The sequence below is a fragment of the Paroedura picta genome, chromosome 15 (assembly GCF_049243985.1).
Source record: "Paroedura picta isolate Pp20150507F chromosome 15, Ppicta_v3.0, whole genome shotgun sequence".
Taxonomy (NCBI): domain Eukaryota; kingdom Metazoa; phylum Chordata; class Lepidosauria; order Squamata; family Gekkonidae; genus Paroedura; species Paroedura picta.
The window spans coordinates 14,232,166-14,256,199 of record NC_135383.1 but is presented as its reverse complement, the minus strand read 5'-3'; the positions used below and the strand labels follow the sequence as shown (position 1 = coordinate 14,256,199).

The window sequence follows — 24,034 nt, the reverse complement described above, 5'->3', positions numbered from 1 at the left end:
TTCTTCTCCCCACAACAGGCACCTTGTGAGGTAGATGGGCTGAAGGAGCTCTGGGAGAACTGTGTTTGGCCCAAGGTCACCCAGTAGACTTTGTGTGGAGGAAGAGTGGGGCATCAAACCCAGTTCTCCAGATCAGAGGCTGCCACTCTTAACCACTACCCCACCATCCCATTTAATGGACCTAGCAGCAGCCAACCATGGGTCGATCCTCCTATGAACCTGTTTAATCTCTTTTTAAAGCCAACTTAGCTTTTAGTGTTCCTCTTCGTATTGTGTGGCAATGAGTCTCACGAGTTACTTACGGCTGGAACGAAGAAGTTCTTCTGTTTGTCCAACCGGAATCTACTGCCCGCCATCCACTTGGCTGGGGGAGTTTTCATCTCGTTTGACCTTATTTGAATATATTTCAACACACATTGATGCTGACCTGCCCTCCGGCTTGTTCTTCTTTAAAATAGAAAACACACACCCCAGTTTGAGATGTTTTTACCTTGTCCTCCAATGCCGTTGCCACCTTCCCCCCCCCTGTTTCGTATTCACTGCACACATCTTTAAGAGGTGGGACCAAGCCTGTCGTTTCTCTTCCACCACAATTTTTTATTGGTTTATTATGAGCTCACCACACGTCAGCAAGCCAGCCACAGGGCCTGTGATACATGAATACATATTCCGGAGAAGTAGTTACACTTAATAGACTCCTGCCTGTAAAGCTTTTGTACAGAGGAAACAAACCGACAAACAAAATCTGAAGGCCGTAACAAAATCGACATTAGCCGTTCGAGCCAATTTCCTTTATCTAACAAAATTCGATAGCCAAAAAACTGACTAAAACTACAAAATTGGAATACATACCACGTGGGTAAAAGGTTATCCGTTTTTTAATTTTTACATCTGTTATCAGCTTACCCCATAAGCTGGGCTGGCTTGTTTAGTGGATTAATAGGTCCGTACAAGATTTAGTGTTGAACTGCTAGAAAGCCGCCATTAACCATGGAATCGTTGGCTTTTCTGGGAAGACGGTTGAGTTGGTATCTTGCTTTTGTTTTTGTGTGAAATAGACATGCATATTTACCGGAAATCCCGAAGAGGAAGTGGTGAGGGTCATAGTGGGTAACTGGTTTCTATCGTACGTAAGAACAACAATTGTAAATGTTGTGGTCTAATTTCTCGCCTTTTGCATTGCCAACTTGAGCTTTATCTTCAGGGAGATTTCGCCCTGCAAGCACCTCTTCATCCCAGCAGTTTGGACACTGAAATTTTGGGCCACATGGAGAGCTCTGGATCCCATCAACATCCGCTTTTTTGCATTCACTACAGCACACTTAGTGTGTGTGTGAGAGAGAGGAAAATCACAGCCCTTTCCACCCACATCTACCATTATTGTTTAGGGCATGACCTTTCCCTGCTGGTGAAGTGGATATGGTTCACCCTAGATGGGTAGATGGACAGCCGTTGGGTTGGGTATGAAAATCTCAGGAGCCGTGATTCAAGGGCAGAATTCCTTATTCAACTCAAGGGTCGGTCTTCATGCTGGATCAATTCCTAACCAGCTCAATTCCTAACATGCAAGCCTCAATCAGTTGGAAGACCACCTTAGTTGTGTCTTACCAGTAATACCAGGGTGGGGTGGGGTGGGGTGGGGTGGAGAGGGGAGGGGGAATGGGACATGATCAGGACTATGAAACCAGGACACACAGTCCCTCAATACTTTATCTTCCCTAAGGTAAACCTGTTGGCGAATGTAACAATGGAAGAACCCGAGAACCACAATCCATTTGAAGTCAGTTTTGTTTCTTGTTCATCCACATTTCTGAATGGAGGGGAGACAGAAAAGCTCCAATCTTGATTATTCTTCAAGGAACGAGGCTTTAAGGATATATCCGTTTCAATCATGACATCGCCAAGCAATGATGGTACAGATTTTTCCCTAGCTTATAGGTCAGGCTGTGCAAAGGCATGGTAAGAATTTGGTTAGTGGCCAAAATATACAGAATTCCGCCCCTCCCTCCACCCCAGGACTGCAGATATTGTTCAAGCTGTATTCTATAGAGAAAGAGAGCCCCAGATCGACATCAGCTGGGGAGAACTCCCATATCTTTTTTCCATCAATCTTCTTCATCAGGAGCATCAAAATGTTGCAGATCCAGAATGCAGAGCAAGACAGGGAGCATTTTCCAGAAAGATGCAAGGAAATTTGGCAGCCAGTTAGAACTCAAGGTAATTATATGGCAGGAAGTGGAGCTGGATCAGGGATACAGGTACCAAGAGCAACAATCCAAAAAGGAATTAAGGGTCTATAGCATATCCAGAGTATTAAAAGTCGATTGTGGAAAAAAAGGATGGGGGAAGGCAGAACATGCTGCCTAATTAGATTACTAGCAGGAGTTTGGGATCAGGGCTTTTTAAAAGGCCATGGCGACTGTGCATGGCCATGATTTAAAGCCCTGTAATGCCAGGGGGAAGAAAGATTCCAACTGTTATTGATTCAGGCTTTTCCTAACTCAGGGCTTTTCTGCCCTCTCATTTCCCTCATCTGCGTGTTTGTGTTGTTTTTAGGAGGGGGTCTGTCCCACCCATGTTTTGCTCTTTCTGGTAGTCAATTCAACATTACATGGCTTTATGGTCGACGTAGCCCTCTGCAGATTTCAACTGTAGGTTTTTATGCAGGACAAATATACAGTCCAGGGGCACTCTTAAGACCAACAAGGTGCAATTCAATCCCCAGTGAATACAAAACAAATCCATATCTCTGGAATTTGTTAGCCATTTTCATTACGCTGTATATAAATTTACTCTTACACTTTGCCTATAAGTATGAACTGATTCCATGGCGTTGAATCTGAGGAAGTGTGCATGCACACGAAAGCTCATACCCGGAATACAACTTGGTTGGTCTTAAAGGTGTCCCTGGGATTCAATATCGAATCGACCACTAGAGGGCGAAAAACAAGGGCAACAGTGGTCGCTTTCAACTAGCAAAACTGTGTAAGGATGGAAAGCTCAAACGCCCTGGAATGGGGGGCAAGAAACTGAACTGGACAGGGACTTTTGGGTGAATGGCTAGGTGCCTTTCTTCCCTGGAGCCTGCATCATTAGATGAACTTGCTGCAAGATAAGCCTCCACACCTCTGTTCCTCCAACCAGCTACCTTCCTCCTCTCCTCTGCCATCCCTGGACATGGAGTGTTGCTAATATTGAGTTACTTATAGGAGTTTCGAATAGTTATCTCATTCCACTGTTCTGCCGCCAGATTTCAGTTAGGGTATGAAAATGAGCAAACTTAATACTGCCAGGAGAATGCCCCGCCAACAGGGGGTGCAAATATCCACCAAGAACTAATTCAAGCTCAGCCCCGGGCATGATTACTCGACAGCAAAACAAGGAAGTTTCATCCCAGAGATATCTACTCTTGGAGTTGTTTCAGTCTCTACTCAGCCCCACTTCATAGATTAACCATTCCCAAAAACTGGGGTTTTCCACACTGGGTTTTTTTATGCAGCTTGGCTTAACCACACCGGGTTTAATTCAACCTTAGAGAGAATATCCTTTGCTGGCAACCACTCTCTTATTTTTAATTTGAGTTTTTAGGAAAACCGGGGGGGGGGAGCAACCACCACCAAACGATAAAGGAAATTAAACGCCAATGGGGTTTGAAGTTAAACTGCATCAAAAACCCCGTGTGGAAAAGCCTTTTGAGATTAACCTCCATTTCTGAAAACAAGTGTTTTTGGACATACCCGCCCACCCCAAAACGCATATCTCTTCAATCCGTGTACCTGTAATGGGAACTCAAAACTGCGCACGCTCAGGCACACCGATCGTATGCTAGAAAAATCAAATGTTCTTTCTTACTGGGAGATTAATCTTGGCACTAGAACAATGAACATCTGCGGTCACTTCAAACTTGGCGAATCCACTGGGGGAAAAATAATCACAAAGAAAGAAGATCCCAAACACCTTTAGAACTTTGCAAGGCGTACAACTCCATCGAAAAAGACATACACCTCTGCTTGAACTTTACACCGTGGTAGGGATGAGTTTGAGAGATTTCAGATGAGAAATCTGAAATCTCTTTATGGGCACTGATAAGAGAGAGTCCACTGCCGTTCTGTAAATGCCAAAATAACCAAAGATTCAACAAAGTTAAGTTAAAATAAGTTAGAGAAAGGTCCACCTGAAAAATCTGCAGTCACACATTATATGATTAGGACTAAAGAGAATCCGCACATTCAGAAGTCTTAAGACTCTGTTTTCCCTCTCTGGGAAGCATCTACAAGACATCTGGGAATGGAGCTTGCCTGTGCCGTCAACAGCTTCGCACCAAGGGTCTCTGTGGCACCACCAAGCCTAGAAAGGAAAGGGAGAGCTTCCAGAAGGAGAACGCGGAAGGGAGAATTAAATGCCACGTGCCAAATCCTTAGATACTCAAGTGTTTCAGGGAGTCTCTGAGAAGCCATCCAGATTTCCAACCAGCCACCGGAACAAGGCATCCCCCATTGGTGATGTAGCGAGGCGTCCGCGTGAACAAGCAGCGTTGACCGCCACTGCTGCTGAATGCTGCTAAAAGCCCAAGGCAACACTGGAGGAGAAATGAAAACAGAGACGCAACCGCTGCGGCACTTCTGCGATGAGGCCCACCTGTTCGAATGCTCAGTCGCTGGAGGGGGGGGGGAGAGAACTGCCCTGCTTATGTCCATGAACGCACGCTAGACGCACAGTTGTGCTCTTCAAGTGGAAATACCGGTAAATGGCCTCGAGGTGGCGCCAAAGCTGGGAATGGAATTGGGAAGGGCATCTCTTGTCCAGCCCGTTATTTTTTTTTTTCAGAAGCCAGTCCTAACGCAGTGCGGTCCTCTCCGCTGCTTCTCTTTCATCAGTGTTTCTCCTACAGAAAAAGAGAGAAGGGATTTGGAGGAGAAGATACACCGAGCTTCTTTCCATGGAGCTTCTTGCTTTAGGATGCTTTGGGCTGATCCTGCGTTGAGCAGGGGGTTGGACTAGATGGCCTCTTCCAACTCTATGATTCTATTCCATAAACCCTGGCTCTATCAAGGTTAATCATGCCAGTTCTAACTGGCAGTAGCTGTTCTGGGTCCCAGGCAAGACTCAGCCTTTTCAACTGGAGATATCGCAGACTGAAGCTGGGATCTGTATGCAAAGGGGACACTGTGCCACTGGGCTGCAGCTCTTCGCCTAATGCATGGGTGGCCAAATGGTGGCTCTCCGTGGACTACAATGACCATGAGCCCCTGCTGGCAGGAGCTCATGGTCATTGTAGTCTATGGACATCTGGAGAGCCACTGTTTGGCCAGCCCTGCCCTAATGATTTCATTAGCATCAGCATACGCTGTTTCCCTGTTGTGGTGGACACCATGGGACTTGCCTAGGCCATGCACAAGAAAGTTTGGAGGGGGGGGATGGAAGTTAACCCCCTCCCCCAAAAGATTAAATACAAAAAGCTACTTATTGAATCAGTGAAAACCTATTAGCAAGCTAGGAAAAAGTTTAAAAACGAAAAAAAAAAAAGAACAACTCAAGAGGTTTCACGAAGGTTCTGGAACGTATTGTCACCCTTTTTTAAAAACCCTTTCCAGGTGCCCAGCAAATCTATTTAGAGGGTGGGTGGGGCCAGGTGGAGCTTTTGCCCAGGAAAGCTTCTCATTGGCTGTGTAGATTTTTAAAAAAGAACCGTTGTTTGGCCAGCAACTGCTACTACCGCCCAAGTGTCTTCACGATATGACCGAAAGCAAGCCGTGGCAGCCATCTGTAACTGACTCTGCCCCCTGGCAACCCTTTTGTCGCTGTGCTCGCCATGTTGTATCAGGATCCCAAAGGGGCTGGGGATCTCTGCATAGAGGAAGAGGAAGAAGTAGTAACACTGTTTTTGGGTGCCCCGCTTTTTACTACCTAAAGAAATCTCAAAGCAGCTTGCTATCTCCTTCCCTTCCTCTCCCCACAACAAACACCCTGCGAGGTGGGTGGGGCTGAGAGAGCTCTAAGAGAACTGTGACTGGCCCAGGCTGTGGAAGGCCTGCTTTCCGTGAGGTAGCGAGGGAACTGCCAGCTCAAGGCCATCCAGTGGGCTCCTCTGGCAAGTAGGGATTCGAACCCTATTTGTTATACCGCATCAGCCTCGGCATCGGAAGTACACCCAGCCAAGGCAGCCGGGAGAGACGCGCGTGCTGGGTAGATGATCACCAACCTCCTGCTTGTGAGATTTATCTTGCTGATGGATCCCATTCGCAGAGCCCGAATTTCCAATTGTCTAAAAACAAAGAGGAGGAAAATCACGGGGTCAGTATTAGGGGAGTAACGAACCCGCATTACACTACCGACAGGTGACTCATTCAGAACGGCATCCAGCCCCATTCAAACAGCAGACCGCTAAGATGAGAGCATTAAGGAAGATGTAGATGCTCATATTTTTTTAAGTGCTGCCAACCGAATTCCAAGCAGGACTGAAATCAACTCCCCCTAAATGAATGATGCCTGACTGATTTGGGGAGGGGAGGGACTTCCGAAGGGTCTAATGCAGGCTTTCTCAACAGGGGGTTTCAAATCTGGCCTCCTTCCTATATCTCAGCCTATCCATGGTCCTAGGGTCCCAGCTCTAGACTTCTGGATTGTAGATGTTGTGAATTTAACATGTTTTAAATGGGGTTAATTGCATTGCAGGATAGATGTTGCCCACCGTCCTGAGTCAGCCATACCAGGAAGGGCAGGTTATACATTTTAAAAAATAAACAAACTTCCCCAGTCTGTGGTCTCCAGCTCGCTCCCTTCCTTCCATCTGTTTCCTTCTTCCTCATCTCCCGCCCTCCCTTCAGCACCGTTCAGTGTCTCCCTCTTAAGGCAGAACCCGAATTCTGAAACAGGACGGTGGCCTGACTACAAAATGGCTGCTGGAGGAGGCGGAGCCAACCGCACAATGTCGGTGAGGGAGGCCGCGCATGACTCGGTAACGATTCTGAAAAAGAGCTTCTGCCTGAAATGTTGAGCAGGAACCCCTTTTAATGAAGTCATTTTTAAAAGGCATTTTCTCGTTACACAAGGTGTACTTTCCATCATAGTGGAAAGATCCTTGGTGCTGCGGTAACGGTTGCTACTGCAGCAAATCTGCTCAGGCGATGACCGCTGGCCAATCAGAAGCCCTGCTGGGTACAAACCTCATCCACTTTCTAAAAACACTTGGAAAGCTACCGGAAATCACGGTGCCCTCGGGCACCATGTTGGGGATCCTGGACTTAGTTCCTATCCTCTTAAACTGGAGAGGGCGGGCACCAAACCTCAAGCCTTCTGAGTGCTAATTAGATGCTCTACCATTGGAGCAACAGCCCGTTCCTAGCAGACACACTTCCACTGCAGAAGCAGCTCCAGAGAGCAGAGCTTCCTCGTGGCCTACCTGTGTTTTTTCCGGACAGGTCCTCATCGCCTCCATCAGCTTCTCCATCTGCTGGCCCTGCTCCAGGGCATTTCTCAGGACGTCCTCAGTGCTGACCAGCCGGTGTTGCAACCGGAGAACCTCCGACTCGGATGAAGGGTCTATCAGAGAATATCGCCTCTGATCCGTTACCGATTTCTCCTTATCCTGTCGCAAAGGGGAGAAGATTTAAGCAGCCTATGGTTTACAGAAAGATTCTCAGAGCTGGGCGTTGCATGGAGCGCCCAGGGTTGATGCCGAGTTGGTTGCCTGTCACCTTTAGTAAAAAAGTAAACCTGTCCCTTAGGCTTACAATAAAGGAACAATGTCAATATTTCTGCAATAGGTAAAGCTATACAAATGGGAAAAACTCATCTCTTTTGTTTCTCTTTTCATTTCATGTGAAGGTTCCAACCAAAACGGCCTCTAGATGTGTCCCGTTTTCAAACTTTTCCTCAGTGGTTGTCCTTTCACTATTAGACCATTGATTCCAAACAGGAATATATAACCCAGGGGTAGTCAAACTGAGGCCCTCCAGATGTCCATGGACTACAATTCCCATGAGCCCCTACCAGCATTCACTGGGAATTGTAGTCCATGGACATCCAGAGGGCCGCAGTTTGACTACCCCTTAATTGCACAAAAAACTGTGGGACAAATAAAATATCTTCTGCTAGCCAAAGAAAAAAAAGAACAAGGTAAAATCTGTGCTGACTTAACAGCACATTGATACAGGACAGGGCTGTTCAACCCCAACTGAGACACCCTGAATCCCTCACTGGCCCGGAACTCACCAGAATAATCAGCTTCTCCCTCAGGCCTTTGATGTCATCTTTAAGCTTCTGTTCCTTCAGCCGCCATTCCGCTTTATGTACCTCACGGCTCAAGTCCCGCTCGGGCCCAGGCGAATGTCGGTTGGCTTCCAAGAGCAGAGAGCGCAGTTCGTTGAGGCTTCTAAACGAAGGGCAAAGAAAGGAGGCAGACAAGATGGAGTGTGTCCAGAGGAGGGCAACAAAATGGTGAGGGGTATGGAGACCAAGATGTATGAGGAAAGGTTGAGGGAGCTTGGTCTGTTTAGCCTGGAGAGAAGGCGACTAAGAGGTGATAGGATAGTCATCTTCAAGTTTTTGAAGGGCTGTCCCATAGAGGATGGACAGAGTTGTTTTCTGTTGCCCCAGAGGGTCGGATCAGAACCAATGGGATGAAATTAATTCAAAAGAATTTTCAGCTTAGCATCCGGAAGAAGTTCCTGACAGTTAGAGTGGTTCCTCAGTGGAACAGGTTTCCTCGGAAGGTGGTGGGCTCTCATTCTTTGGAAGTTTTTAAGCAGGGGCTAGAGAGTCATCTGGCAGAAATGCTGATTCTATTAACATAGGCAGATTGTGAGTGGGTGAGCAGAAGGGACTGTGCAGGTGCTGTTGTGGTCATTTCCTGCATTGTGCAGGAGGCAGAGGTTGACAAAACTGACCTTTCTTTTTTGAGTAGCTCCTGGCTGATCAGGACCAGCTGCCCAGAAGCATCGTGGGTTTTCTTGGAGACAGTTTCCAGTTCTGATTCCAGCCTCTTCTTCTCTTTCAAGAGACTGTCTGCCTTCTTCTCAGCACTTTTACACCGATTCTCCAGCGCTGGTGGAGAGAACAAAGAAAGGAAATGCAAGATAAAGCATAATCTTGTTCTTCTGAGGGAGGAAGGTAGGAGGCAGCCAAGTTTGGGCTGCTTTCAGATGACAAGTCAAGCAGATGACATGACAAGCAGTTCTAAGCTTGTAAATTACTGGGGATTTGGGGGGGGGGTAGAGCCTGGGAGGGGCAGGACCTGGGGAGGTACAATGTCATAGAGGCCACCTTCCAAAGAAGCCATTTTCTCCAAAGGAACTGATTTTGTAACCTGGAGGTCACTTGCAATCTCCATGCTGATTTAAACTGCAGGTTTCTATGCCAGACATGAACGTGTAATATTGAATCGACCACTAGAGGGAGGCAAGCATGCATGGAACAGGAGGGAAACCCTGAAGCAATAGGAACCCAGAAGCAAGGAAAAGAAGAATTCAGAAAAAGCCCAAAGCAAATAGCAGAATTTGAGGGGGGGGGGTTGAGAGGGATATCGAATCAATAGATTAGCTACCTAATCAACACAGAGGAGTGCCCCTAAATCTCCACCTGGATCAAAATTGCTACCCTAAACTTGTCCTACCACTAAATGCAGTTCCATAATGCAGCTTCTGCAGCTGCCTTGAGCCAGTCCGCTGGGAGGCAGCACAGAAATTGAATGAATGAATGAATGAATGAATGAATGAATGAATGAATGAATGAATGAATGAATGAATGAATGAATGAATGAATGAAACTGTGTCAAGGAGAGGAGGAGAACATCTTCTTCTTGACACACTAGGTTTCCATGTTCAGGATATTGTAAAATGTCCTTCACACCACCCCCGAATCATGCAAACTTCATCTCACAGTCTAAACTGGTACAACCTGGACACAAGGGAACCCCTAACAACTAGGCCTGTGATGGGTGTGGCTCCAGACAGGACTGCAGCAACAATGTGTCATCCTGCCCAACACGAGTCTAAGGAAACTTACCACTTACTTGGGCCCTTAAAGTGTCCGTCTGGGAGAAGAGTGATGAGACCTCTTTGTCCTTTTTGCTCAACCTGTCCTGGAGATCTAAAAGAGAAGGAGAAGGCATAGATGAATGGGCACCTAAAATGTGGCATGTGGTATTAATGGATGAAAAATATATAAGAAGATCTGCAAAGGGGAAAGTAAGTATCAAGCATTATTAGCTGAAGCATGGCTCCCATTTTTGGAATACAGGAAGAGATATAAACCACAGAAGCGTTTTAAGATATCTCTGAATATTTGACTGCAACCTTAAAATATATTTGAATATTGGATAAGTAGCAGCTGAGTTAGGAGGATCTGGTTCTCAAATTGGTCTCTTTTGTTGGCGGAATTGAATTGACTGATTGGGGTTTTTTGGGGGGGTATCTATATTCTCGTATGTATTATTCATGTTTTCTTGAGTGTGGTGCATTTTATTTTTCTTCTGTTTTGTGAACTGTTGTGAATTGTTCAGTGATGGGAAATGTAAGTACAATCAATATATTAACAAACTAACAAACAGAAGAGAAGTGTGATGTTGTCCAGATAAGGTCCCCCCGCCCCACAAGGTTACCTTCCATCGTCTGCTTCATCTTGATCTTTTCTTCTGAAATGTCATTTGTCTCGATCATCTGCAGCGAACAGAAGAAACACCACATACACACCAAATGTTATAATTGTCACAGTCAGCGCAAAGGAAAAGAGAAAACGTGCATTAAACTCATTCTGTTTCCACTGAGCCGTGTAGGATTATTTTACAGATTTCAAATATTTTTGCCCTTCTTTTCAGCCCAAGCTGGTTTCCAGCAGAGTGCACAGGAATTCAGCATCTGCACAGGTGATGCTTAAAATGCAGCATATAGTATTATTTGAGGACAGGAAGGCCTGGAGGATCATTGTCCATGGGGTCGCGATGGGTCGGACACGACTTCGCACATAACAACAACAACAACTATTATTTGGGGAGAGATTAGCACCTCTGTCCTGACCCAGCAGAGGTGGTTTTCTCAACCAAGGTTTTGTGAAACCCTGGGCTTTCTTGACAGCCTGGGAAGGGTTTCCTGAATGGTGGGGAGTTAACTAATTTTGTATATATTTTTCAAATTTGTTAAACGTTTATCAAATAATATGACCCTATATGGTCATGTCGACCCCCCCTCCCCTAATGGCCAATGATGGGCCTGGAGGGGGTGGCGAGGGGAGGGTCCCCCAGGTGGGTGTGTCCACAGCTCTGCAGGATTGCACCACTTCTGAGGTTTCTTGAAGCCTGAAAAATGTTTCAGGGGTTTCTCAATGGGAAAGAAGTTGAGACAGGCTGCAGTAGAGGAATTCTGCTCATTCACCAGCCAATGTACATAAATGTCCAGGTCTGGTTAGGTCCATGCGCCCGAGGCCATTTTGACATAAAGGCCTTCGACAAAGGGCTTTAGGGGAGTTGCCATTTTGCAAGACCCTGCTCGATTAGGCAAGTGTCATGTCAAATCAAGATCTGGGAGACCTGGCCTGGATTTTGCACTCTGCCATAAAGTTTGTCGGGTGAGCTCGGGGCAGGTCGCTCTCTCCTCTCCACTTCCCTCGCAGCATGCTGTGACAGCCCCGGGGGAAAGTCGACATTGTTTACGCACCTTGGGGAGAGGCAAGGAGAAACGCAGCCAAGTTAGAAAGGGCTGCTTCTCCTGCCTCCCCCCCCCCCCATTTGGTTTTCCCTGTTGGGAGGTTACTTATTTTATTTTATATTTTATTTCTGCTTTTCATTTGCTACTTCTTCTTTTACCACTACCTTCTGATGGCCAAAGGTATTTGGTGCTTCTGTTTTTATTGTCTCCTTAGCGCAGATCTTGCCTGAAATTGGGTCAGTGACATCGGCCAGTCCCTTTCTCCTACCCTCCAAAATGCCCTCAGGATTAGCCTCAGGGAGGGCTCCTGTGGGGAAAGGGAATCAGCAAAAACCACCCCCTTCCTTGGGTCTGTGGAAATTCTAGGTGTGGTCTACGCCACTCGGATGATAGGCCAAGAAAGGGAAACAAATAAGCTTTCTGCTGTTTTCTACGGTAAGCATGCATAAGGTTGCCAGCTTGCATGTGTTATGTGCCATCAAGTTATTTCCAACTTATGGCAACCCTACGAATTCATGATAGGATATTTGGGAGGTCCTGAACAGCCTTGCTCAGGCCATGCAACTGAGGGCTGCGGCTTCCCCGATTGACTCCGTCCATCTCATGTTAAATCTTCCTCTTTTCCTGCTGCCTTGCAGTGTTATTGTCTTTTCCAGAGAGTCTGGTCTTCTTGGGATGTGACCAAAGTACGAGAACCTTGGTTTATTCATTCTAGATTCTAGGGAGAATCCAGGCTGGATTTGATCTAGAACCCGTTTATTTGTCTTTTGGGTGGCTTATTCCTAGGCAAATACCTCCAAGAGTTGTTGTTGTTAAAAAAAAAAAAGAAGTCATGAAAGTGGCATGTCAAAAAGCCAACTGTCAAAATGGAACCAAGGCCAATTAAACCTCAAGTCTTACGTTTGCATGTTGAGAAGGGTGGAGGCTCTCTGTGGACTGCAATTTGTTCTCCAACACAAGGACTTTCTCCTGCAGCAGCTGGATCTCCTGTTTGCCCTGGGCTTCGGTTTTCTGCAACGCCTCATAGTCCAGCATTTTTTTCTCAGCCAGAGAGATCTGCTCTTTCAAGAAATTGATGGCTTGCGCTTGATCCTTGTACTCCCCGTGCAACTTCTCCAGTTCGTGCACTCGGAAATCTGCCTCCCGCCACTTCTCCTTCAGGTCCTGCAGCTCAAGGAGGTGCTGGCTGGCTTTGGTTTCCAGCTGCATCTTCCAGTTGTTGTTGCTTTCCTCAAGCTCATCCTTGGCTTCTTCCAGCTTCCGCTTCAGGCTCTCCTTTTCTTTAATGTGGACCGCCGTCTCGATGTCATGCTTGGCTTTGAGATTCTCCACTTCCAACTGGTGCTCCATTTTGATGCTCTCCACGATGGCCTTCAGCTCCACAATCTCCTTCTGCTGGGAGTCGGGACCTGTGTTGAGGGTCGCCTTGAGATCCTCCAGGGACTTCTGGTGGTCAGATGCTAAAGTGTCCAGTTTGGACTTCCAGTTGTCCATCAAGCCCATATTCTCGTTGGTGGCTTGCTGAACTTTCTGCTTGAGGTCAACGATTTCCTGAGAGTATTTCTCGTTGAGCGCTTTCAGTCTCTCCACCTCCTGTTGGTGTTTCTTCAGTGTTTTCTCATACTTCTCCTTCAGCTGGACACTCTCTTTCTGGTGCTCTTTGTTCGCCGAAAGGAGCTGGTCTCTCAAGCGAAGGGCTTCTGTCTGCAGGCCAAGACTATGGTCTGGAGAGTCCGGTCGGTGGGAGTTCTTGAGGCACTCCCTCAGTTCCTCCACTTCACTCTTCCTTAAGTTCAGTTCTTCCTCTAGATGGAGGATTCTGGATTGCTCAGCTACCGTGGTCAGCTAAAACAGTTTACAATGAAAACACACATGACACAGAAAAGAAAAATCAGCGCTCGCTTTGCCATGCTTTACCATTCCCCTGGGCCTCTTCACACATTATGCATTTGTTTTCTTTTTTTTAAGGTACCAAGATATTTTAAGCATATACCTACGCACGTGAAGTACAAGCACAGAAGCATTTGAAAAGAGGAGGCTCAGAAGGGTATGTTTGCTAAGGAATTGGAAATGATACCGTCCCTGGCATCCACTCCATAGCAAACCTGGGTTCGCTGTTGCATAATGTGTGAAATGCCCCTTAGCAGAAGCAAGATGTCAAGACCCTCCAAGGGCTGGCCCTGGAAACAGACTCAGCGCTTGAAGGAGAATATTTCTCACATGGCGCTTTCAGGAAAGAAGAAGAATCTGGGACCAGCCCTGATGAACACCTGTGGGCCCAGAAGACCCTTCTCTGATGCTTCCAGAACCCTCAGGTCTTCATCCCTGGCAGTTCTCTTCTTGTTATCCCTCAGAGGAGGAGTCTGTTCTGGGGTTAAGCCCTGGAAGGGTTCTAACAGAAGACAGCTTTCAAGAATATTAGTAATGCAAACATGACATCCCTTTGAAATGATATATAAATCTATTTTTGCACCAGGGTAATGTTGGAGGGATGGACCTCGAAATCTGGCTAGGAATCTGCTCTGTGTACCGTGGGCCAGCAGAGGCAGCTGGACTTGCCATTTAGGAGTGGGAATCTTGCCAAATTACCATCTTGCTGCATTGCCTTCAGCAAATCCCTCCGTCTCGGCCGCGCTTTCCCTGTCTGTAAAATGACGTTATTGCACATGATGCACAGGGGTTGTTGCTCATTGACTTCAGCGTCACCAGTCCCCTCCAGTCCCGTGGTTTACCCTGGTGTAAAAAGCCCTTGGGGGGAAAAGCAATCCCATGGAATCGTTAGCAAAGTTTTGAAAAGTAATAAAAATGGGAGAGGATGCTTGATGGAAAAGCAGATTGTTGGCTGTGATTAATGATGGGCTTGGAAGCATCTGGAGAGCTTATGAGGTATGTGGGTTTAGCTTGCAAATTATGGGAAGGAAAAATGGAAGGCACGGGGAGGGGAGGGGGGCATTTCAATGCAGGAAGCTTGGCCAAGACTGGCTGTCTCAAAAAGAAGGCAGGCCGAGCCTTTGTCATCAGACCTACTCAAGAGTCGAGAGACCTGGCCGTCATCACGGAGAATAAGGAAAGCTGCAGTTTGCCTCTTGCCACACCTGCACGACCGGGCTACCCTGCAGAACCCGTGGCCTCTTGTTGTAGCATAGCATTCCTACTTTCCGGCTCCAGCCAGGACCATGGACAGCTACACCTATACAGAACACATGGACTCTCCAAGCCAAGACGTTAGAAGAAATCCATCCATAGAATGGAAGCTGCAGGGAAAAGCAAGAGGAAGGGGCCCCGGCTGCAGCCAGCAGAAAGCTTTGCCCCACGGATCGGGCATGGGCAGAAGGCCCAGACGCCATTTATAACAGGCCCAGCCAATCCAGAAGGTTCATACTGTCCGCCTATCACAGGAGGGGGATGTTGTATACTGCTATTCTCTTTGCTGCCTGAAGGGGGCTCCGAGGCCTGAGTGCAGACAATATCTCCCAGCCCAGTCCCTAGAGTAACAATTCTTATGAGCTGGGGGATGAAGGAGATCAATTCCTTCCTGTGTTCACGCAGCTCGTACCCACTGCAAGGGCGCCTTCCCATCCCAAATCGAGTCAGATTTCTTGACAATAAGGACATACCAGTTCAGACTGCAAGCTCAAAGAGGACATGGGCTTGTCTTCTGGTAGCCATCTCATTTGTCCCCTTTTCACAATTAATTCAGAATACATCCAGTTGGTGGGCTTTTATTTTAAGCACAAGTGAATAGACCTGGCCAACTGCAGGGGCAAAAAAATCCATCTATGCTTCCACAAGTCACAAAGCCGTTCTATATCCAAAACAGGGCTAGGAACGCAACTTTTGAGGGAGTCAGCATTTCCGGGATGCAGACTTGCGCAGTGAAAAGGGAAGAAGCTTCACACATCAGGACAACGACTTTCGGGAGCAACCAGCGTAGAATCCGCAAGTCGACAAGAATTGGGATCGTGAGTTGCAAGATGTTCACAGGTCTCTTCCACAGCAACATACGTGACACCATAAAAGGCACCCTGGAGGTCACATAAATACTTCCACAGACGCCCAGGCTACATGACATGTGGTATTCCATGAGATTTACGTCTAGAAAAGGGATTACAAACAGCCACACTTTCCAAATCCCTGAAATCTAGCCCCTCAGAAACATTACGGTGTCTTTCTTCCATTCATTCCATTCAACGCTCTTCCAGAATTAGGACTCTCCCCCCAATTCTTAATTGTTCGGCCTTTTACAGGTATCTCTGTTTGACAATAAAGTGGTCTCCAAGGCCACCTGCGATCTGCCACAGCGTGCACCAAATGCATGAGACGGAGCATCAGATGTAATGATGGGAGTCCACGTACCGTGGCACAGAGACCAAATTCCAAGAATATCTAGGTCTAGCCGCTGTGGGTCTGAAACCAGGTTAGGAGATCTCTACTCCGCCTGCTGTGGACTGGGCCCTTCAGATGACTCCACAGTATAGCAGTGGGGGTAAAGGGGACATTGCCCCTTCCAAGTAGAGTTCAGGAGATGCAAGGATCTTGTGGTATCTCACACCTTACCACCCCCCTCCACCCTTTGGATATTCTCTTCCGTCAGCATCATGACTCTCTAGACCCAGAATTATGGAATTTGGTTCTGATGCGGAATTCTTCAGGTGCCTGAGAATTCGGCAGTGATAATGATCAGACCTAGATTGACCAAGTGGCAATTAACCAGGTGTTTGTAAGTTTGCAGGAGAATTCTACCACCTGACTGGTTTGTCAGCTGTCTGACTGGGTGCAGATGCAGGGGGGGATCTTTTAAAGGACTGTCTTGTCTCTTATCAGCCTAGCCCAGTAATAAGGTCAGCATCAGGACCCCTCTCAACAGGGGAGGTGGGTGGCCGTATCCGACAGGACCGTTTTTGGGGTGGCATCTCATCTGTGTGATCCCCTCCCACCACTGATGCCCTCTCTGTTAAATTTCAGGCTACAGGTTTTTGGTTTACATATTAGCAACTTTTGTTTAAGATGGTTTAAAAAATTATTGGTGCCCCCACGATTTCTGAAAAGCTTTTCATTTGGATACTGCTATTATTATTATTATTATTATTATTATTATTATTATTATTATTATTATTTCTGTTGTATCTATTAACAATAGGTATTTTTCTAGCCTACCTCTCAACCAAGACATGCTTTCCAGTGAGGATAATTGAATTAAAAAATAGAGATATTAAACCCATATTCAAATGCAAGATTTTAAAGACAAAAAGCAACTGGGGTGCGGATCTCTATAAAACATACTTGGATTTGAACCTTTTGTGGAGTGCCAGAACAAAGGAGGAAAAAGAGAAAAAGAGCTGTTTTTTTGTAGCCTGCTTTTTACTACCTGGAGTCTCAAAGCAGCTTCCTCCAATTGCCTTCCCTTCCTCTCCCCACAACGGCACCCTGTGAGGAAGGTGGGGCTGAAAGAGCTCTGAGAAAACTGTAACTAGCCAAGGTGACTAGCCGAAGGCTGTCCTGTGACTAGCCCAAGGACAGCCCATGCGGAGGAGGAGGGAGGAATCAAACCCCATTCCCCAGATTAATGGCCCCCACTCATGGCCACAGCACCAAGGTTTGTATGTCGCTCCAGTCATTCTGCCACTTTGCCCAATGGTGCTGACAGCTCAAAGTCAAGATGGGCAAGTAGTTAGATTACTGCCCATGATATTAATGCCCAAGCGGGGTAAAAAGGCTGCAGTTTGCCACTTCTGCAGGAATACAAACCCAGCCTTCTGCTCATGCCAAGGTACAAGCGCTAACGGCGCCTTAAGATCCAAGCCCCAAACATTTGAGAAGTTAAGCCGTTTAAGAAGAAAACGTGGCCCTTTTGCAAAGCTAAAAAGAAATTCAAACCGGGTCAGTTCAAAGCAGATTAAGAGCACTTCTTGCCACCTCCACAAAAAACAAAACAAAAAAGACCCTCAAAAGAAAGACTCATTTTGAACATGGGGAAATAAGTATTTATGAAAACTCAGAAAATCTGGTGTTGTCTGCTTATTTGAAGAAAGGGAATTAAAATCCTAGAATCATAGAGTTAGAAGGGTCCTCCTGGGTCATCTAGTCCAACCCCCTGTACTATGCAGGACACTCACAGCCCTACCGCTCATCCACTGTAACCTGCCACCCCCTTGAGCCTTCACAGAATCAGATGGCTGTCCAGACTCTGTTTAAAAATTTCCAAAGATGGAGAACCCACCACCTCCTGTTCCACTGAGAAACCGCTCTGACTGTCAGAAACTTCTTCCAGATATTTAGATGGAATTTCTTTTGCATTAATTTCATCCCATTGGTTCTCACAGCTGGGGTAAGTTTTAACCTTTGTTGTCTTAGTGGTGCTTGTTGCATTTGGGGGGGGGGGAGTGTTGCCTAATGAGATTTGGTCATGGATGGCTGCATCACTGATCAATAAACTGCAACTGGTAACTAAAGTAATTCTAGTAAAGAAATAATACATCCTTCCTTGCGCCCTTGTATGGGACAGCACCGACATCTTCACTTACACAGGAGTTGCCCGCCTGCCTGGCACAGGGTAAGCGGCCACCTGGAAGTCAGGGGGGTGGTTATTATCAAGGGGTTAAACTGGGATGGCAGATGGCATGTGAACTCCAGCTCAAATGGTTTCGTGTGGCATGAGAAGCTGGGAGACAGGGGCGGACTGGCCACGTCACAGCCTGGGAAATTTCCCAGCATGCCCTTCCCCCTGGAGGGCCACTGGGGGTACCAGCGGCAAGCAGAGCCAAATGCCAGTTCTACGGTGGCCGCTTGGGTCACGTCCCTTTCACGGCAATGATGGCTGATGCTGGCTCACCAACAGCTTCCTCCTATATGGTTCCCACTGCAGGAAGACACTGTGGATGAGCTGAGAAGCATCAGAGGCCCTGCTTGCAGGGTCTTAACGGAGTGGCCCCCGCAGTGTCGGCTTGAGGCACAGCTCAGCTTGGCTCGCTCCTCCCCTGGGCTGTTTGAGCTTCCCAGTCTGCCCCTGGCTTGGGAAGAGAAGCCAGAAGGAAGCAAAGCTGCTACAGGATCACCGAGGAGGCAAAACCTGCAAGGGGTCAGCCCCTCCCGGAAGTGAGGGCATCGCAAAGCAAAGAGCAGGATGGAATCATGGCGGCTCAAATGAAAGCAGAATGCAGAAAGGTGTTGTCAATGCAGCCGGCAAGCAATCAGATCTGCGGGCTTTGGCTAGCGTGGGGCGGGATGGAGCGGGGAAGGGATGGATTTACCCTGGCGTCCTCCAACTCTTTGAGAAGCTTTGCGGCCTGGGTCTTCTCAAACAGGAGGCTCTGCTCGAGCTCCCGTATTCGGGCATGCTCCATCTGGGTCTGAGTCTGGTCGCGCACCGGGAAGAAAAGAACCAGCCAATGTAAAGAGGAAGAAGGGGGAAGAAGACAGAGAGAGAGAGAGAGAGAGCAGAAGACAAGGGGATAAAGGACAAGAGAAAGCTACTACATTATCTGCATCAAACGAGACAAAAAGAAAGGCAGTTCACATGACACAAGGTGGGGGAAAAGAGAATAAGGTCCAGAAAGGCAAGGGAAAGCGGGTCAAATATGATGTACCCCTTACAAACAGAAAACCCCTTAAAGCAAACTGTTATCTTACGGTCCTCACCACTGAAGGACTGAAGCATGCACACCTCACAAGCAAAATGTGTACTTCGAAAATGTGTACTTCTAAAAGTATTCCCGTCACAACCAGTCCCATAGAACAGAGATTCCGTGAAATGGCTGGGAAGTGGAGCCACACACAGAGAGAGGAAGACCAAGTTCAGGGGACAAGAGGAATAATTTTTAAAAAGTACATCGTGCAAAAGGAGTAAGAGAGAGAACAGAACTGATGCCGTGGGCAGCAGCTGCCGATAAAATGGCAGTCTTTCCCTCTGCAAAGCTTAAAAGCACTCCAGTGGCCAATCAGAAGCCTCCGTGGGGAAAAGCCTTGTTTGGCCCCACCCACTTTCTAAAAAACACTTGGTGGGAGCCAGGAACGGTGTTGGCCAGCTCCGTGGTGCCCGTGGGACCATGTTGGGGACCTGCACGGAACACGCAGTGCAGTCCCATCTGTTAGTTCCCACCCGTTAATCCACTACTTGTTGCTAAAGAGCTGATCAACACCCGCAGGAGCTGCACGGATCAGAAGTAGACACTAATTCCCTGAAACAGCACATCGGCACATTGATAGAAAGTCAGAGAGTTCGGATTGCATTGGCAAGGGGGGCACAACAGCACACAACTAAGCCCTTCTTCATAGATACACACAGCCCATGATGTTCTGCTCCTTAATCCACGCTACTTGTGCTGTGCGTGTCTCAAAACAGACCAGGGCAGGCTCCGATGTCTTTAAGGCAAGATGCATGAGGAATGGGAGAAGGGAAGAAGTTTTACAGGAAGTGATACCATTCCTATCCTCATTTCCCACCCACCCTCCATGTCACATTCTAAAGCACCACTCTTAAGAATTCTTGGAGCGATTCTGCCATTGCAGACTTTGTGTGGGCCCCATGTCTCCAAAAGGCATATGCGCAGTAGGCCTCTCGCGCAAAAACAGGAGAGGAAACGGCAGTTGATCGTATGTTGGAAGTCCCTTCCCCACCAGGAACATCTTAAGTCTTCCCAGTTCTGCACCTGCAGGCATCGATTGACAAAGGGAGCTCATCCAGGCGGGCAAAGAGTGGGGACTCTCTTGGAGATGGGGTGGCAGCCAAGTGAAGTCTATGGGACAGAGGGGGTGGTACTGGTGGGGCTCAGCCCCTCTTGGGACAATTCTGTGCAGAAAATAAATACGGTGCAAAAACTTTTGGTCTGGCCATTCTCACTTGCTTTAAGAGCACCTCCCCCCCCCCCCAAGAACCACAGCAAAGAGAACTGGTGAACCAAGCCCAGGGGGGCTGGATCGCGATTTAGAAACGTTACGCACAAGGTCGAGAAAACAGATAAGGAGAACTTTTCGCCTTTTTTCTTTAACGAACCACAAAACAATTGTGGGTGGGGAAGGGAAACACGATCCCGAAGTCACAAAGGGCTGTACAGCTGCTCTGCTTTTCCGAGGAAATAAATAACAAATTTCAATAAGAAAGAGGAAAGTATTTAAAAATAGAATCCAAATTAAAAAGTGATCCCTTATGGGCCACAGCAATTCAGGAATGCCTTCTGGAACCCAATTTCCTTTCCCTTTGTCTAAAAGAACACCCCCCCACACACACACATTTCAAGCAACCAACCCACCCCCATGTCTGCTATTAACAAGAAGACAGTAGACCTTCCAGAGGGAACCGCTAAGCAGCATAACGAAATGGACAAGCATCAGATTACCTCCAAGTCTCCCTTTGTTATGGACTCCTCCTCCACACGGAACTGTAGGTCTTCTACTTTCCTGTGGTAGGAACGAACAAAGGGGGGGGAGGGGAGAAAGAGAGACCAGAGGGAAAGTTAAATCCAGGAATTTATGATATATTTGTTTATTTAGATATATACACAAAGCAACTCAAAAGGAGAGCAAAATGGAAGTCCAGTGGCACATTTAAGATCGACCCAGCTTTATTCTGGATACAAGTTTTTGTACACACACGCAAACTGCTTCAGGGTGTTACTTCTTGGATCTGAAGAAGCGTGCATGCACATGAAGGCTTATGCTCAGAATAAAATGTTGTAGATCCGAAAAGTGCCTAAGCCTTATGCCTCAGAAGGCATAAGCCTTCTCCTTTAAGGCAAGCTTGTCACATGAGCAGCTTTGGCCAATCAGGGGTTCTCCGAGCCAAGCCCAGATTCAAAACAGCCTGCTTTCTCAATCCGAATCTTGAAATATTGAGCATTAAAAGCACTCTAATAAAGGTAGGGTCACTCCGGATCAATCCTTCTTGCTGCAGAAGGAAAATTTAAATCACCTAAAATCAAAACGGAAATCACATTCTGTGTAGACGGCAGGGACTGAATCGACCTGGGACTGGAATAAAAGCTCCATGCAGTTTACACCCTGGGTTCAAATTCCAACTCCGCCTCGGAGTTGGTGAAATCAGACATTTTGTCCTTCTCTGAAAACTTCCCAGGGCAAAAATATCACCTATTGCAACCTGATTATCAGGGCCACGGAAGACAGCTGGATTGGACAGTGTCTGCTATGACACATGACGTCTTAAAAACGGCGGTGAGCAAATCTATAAATGCTGGGACACAGCGTTTGATTGAAACGATCTTGTGATCTTTCTATTTATAAACCAACAGTCATCTTCTAACATTGATCTCACTGCCGCTGCTCACGTGCTTCCTAGGGAGGGTTGGATAAGAGGCTGCGTGGGCTTCATCCTTCTTGGGAGACAAGAGAAACTGTCTCCTTCAGCAGTTCTCAGCATTCTCAGGAAACCAGAGGAGAGGGCTGTTCTCCTCGCCCCTTACATGGTCCTCTTACAACCAGTTGCATGTCATGGAAGCCCCTGGGAAAGGTGGCCTCCAGTGGCTCCCCAGAAGCATGCCACCCTGGGTTTGATTCCCCACTCCTCCACATGTAGACATGATGGGTGACCTTGGGCCAGTCCCAGTTCTCTCAGAACTCTCTCAACCCCAGCTATATCACAGGGAGAGGAAGGGAAGGGGCTTGTAAGCCACTCTGAGACTCTGACAGCCAGCTTGGGGTAGTGGTTAAGAGAGGCGGCCTCTAATCTGCAGAGCTGGGTTTGATTCCCCACTCCTCCACATGCAGCCATCTTGGTGACCTTGGGCTAGTCACAGTACTGTTAGAGCTGTTCACAGAGCAGTTCTATCAGAGTTTCCCCAGCCCCACTGGGCTCACAAGGTGTCTATTGCGGGGAGAGGAAGGGAAGGCGATTGGAAGCCGCCTTGAGACTCCTTCAGTCAGAAGTGGGGTAGAAAAAACAACTCTTCTTATTATCTCTGTCCAAGATCACAGCAACTCAGCCAATAGAACTATATACTGCTCAGTCGCCCTGCCCCCTCTGACATCAGAGCAGTTCACCCAATCGCCAGCAGACCCTTAGCATTGTTTAAGATGAGAAGCTTTTGACCGTAGTTGAACAGGGGACAGGAGTCAGAACTCTTCGTATCGCCATCTTTTTAACATCTTTAACATTTAATATGATGTTGTATTAGGGGGGCTTGGGGGTTGTACTGGTTTTTCTTGTATCATTGTGAACTGTCGCGAGTCAAATAGAGAGCAGCGGTATACAAATGCAAAAATAAATAAACAAGTAAAAATAAAGGGCTGCCAAGGCCAAGCCCACCTCCCGTGAGCCCCCAGACCCGGGTCTCTCAGAGACCACTTTGCCCGCCCCCTCCATCCTCTGGGGCCAATACCTTTTCTCCTCTTCTAACTGGTTCAGCAACTCCACCTTCTCCTTCTGCGCTCCATCCAGCAGGGTCCGTGCTCGCTGCAGATTTCCCTCCGCTTCGGCAGTATACTAGACAGAAGCCAAGGGAGGGAGGGGAAGAAGAAACACACAGAGAAAGGGTGGCGATCAGGGTGTCATCCGCAAGATCCACGTTCAGATCTCCACACTGCCATGGAAGCTTGTTAGGGCCAACTACACCCTCTCAGCCTGGTTTTCCTCACAGGGTTGTTGGGAGGATGAGACTGAAGATGACAATATGAAGCACAACCCTCTGAACGTCTTGGGGGGCAAACAAACGGACAGTGATGCTCCTAGATGCACATGGCAACTTGAAGCACTTAGGAGGGGCAGGTTCGGTCTCTAGCTAATAGATCTCTCTGACTGTCAACACCAGGGGTAGTCAAACTGCGGCCCTCCAGATGTCCGTGGACTACAATTCCCAGGAGCCCCTGCCAGCGAATGCTGGAAGGGGCTCCTGGGAATTGTAGTCCACGGACATCTGGAGGGCCGCAGTTTGACTACCCCTGGTCAACACCATCCTAAGCAGAGTTATCCCCTTTCAAGCCCATCAACTTTAATGGATTTAGCAAGGCTTAACTGTACTCGGATGGCACTGATAGATGGTGTGGTGTAGGCATGGCCAAACTGTGGCTCTCCAGATGTCCATGGACTACAATAACCATGAGCCTGAAAAACAGGCTCCGTGGTCAAAAGGTCGAAAAAGGCTGCTGACCGTACGGATAAAGCTAGAGCCGCTCAACGTCATCCGTCTGACCTCGTGGGCACCCACCGCCACCGGTCACCGTACCTGCTCATGCTGGGCTTTCAGGATGGCGATCTCCTTCTCCACCTCGCAGATGCGGCTGGTCGCCTTGGCCACCTCGGCCCGCTCCAGGTCCCGCTCCGCCAGCAACTGCTCAATGTGCTGCTGTTTTTCCTTCAGGGCCTCCTGCAGCGCCGTCGTGCCGGAGATCTTCCGGGCGTAGCGTGAAGAAGTCTCCGTCAGCTGGAGGGGAAAAGACGGGGC

At 47.7% G+C, this 24,034-nt stretch overlaps 1 protein-coding gene across 8 annotated transcripts in view; it reads right to left on the bottom strand.

Annotated features, from left to right (window-relative positions):
- Positions 1 to 576: 576 nt before the first annotated feature.
- The window catches only part of CLIP2 (CAP-Gly domain containing linker protein 2), a 64,716-nt gene continuing 41,258 nt past the window's right edge, over positions 577 to 24,034 (bottom strand). For 6 of the 8 annotated variants that reach the window (XM_077312476.1, XM_077312474.1, XM_077312472.1 and 3 more), the window contains 12 exons: positions 23,816 to 24,013; positions 22,973 to 23,076; positions 20,978 to 21,038; positions 18,893 to 18,997; positions 12,543 to 13,487; positions 10,601 to 10,658; positions 10,006 to 10,089; positions 8,889 to 9,045; positions 8,215 to 8,374; positions 7,403 to 7,588; positions 6,203 to 6,265; positions 577 to 4,885 (listed from right to left, as the gene is read on the bottom strand). In XM_077312476.1, coding sequence (XP_077168591.1) covers positions 4,874 to 4,885; positions 6,203 to 6,265; positions 7,403 to 7,588; positions 8,215 to 8,374; positions 8,889 to 9,045; positions 10,006 to 10,089; positions 10,601 to 10,658; positions 12,543 to 13,487; positions 18,893 to 18,997; positions 20,978 to 21,038; positions 22,973 to 23,076; positions 23,816 to 24,013 — 2,133 coding nt within the window. In that variant the 3' untranslated portion in view covers positions 577 to 4,873. Of the gene's footprint in view, positions 4,886 to 6,202; positions 6,266 to 7,402; positions 7,589 to 8,214; positions 8,375 to 8,888; positions 9,046 to 10,005; positions 10,090 to 10,600; positions 10,659 to 12,542; positions 13,488 to 18,892; positions 18,998 to 20,977; positions 21,039 to 22,972; positions 23,077 to 23,815; positions 24,014 to 24,034 lie in introns of those variants that run through there. The other 2 variants (XM_077312478.1, XR_013226865.1) reach the window with 2 other exon arrangements.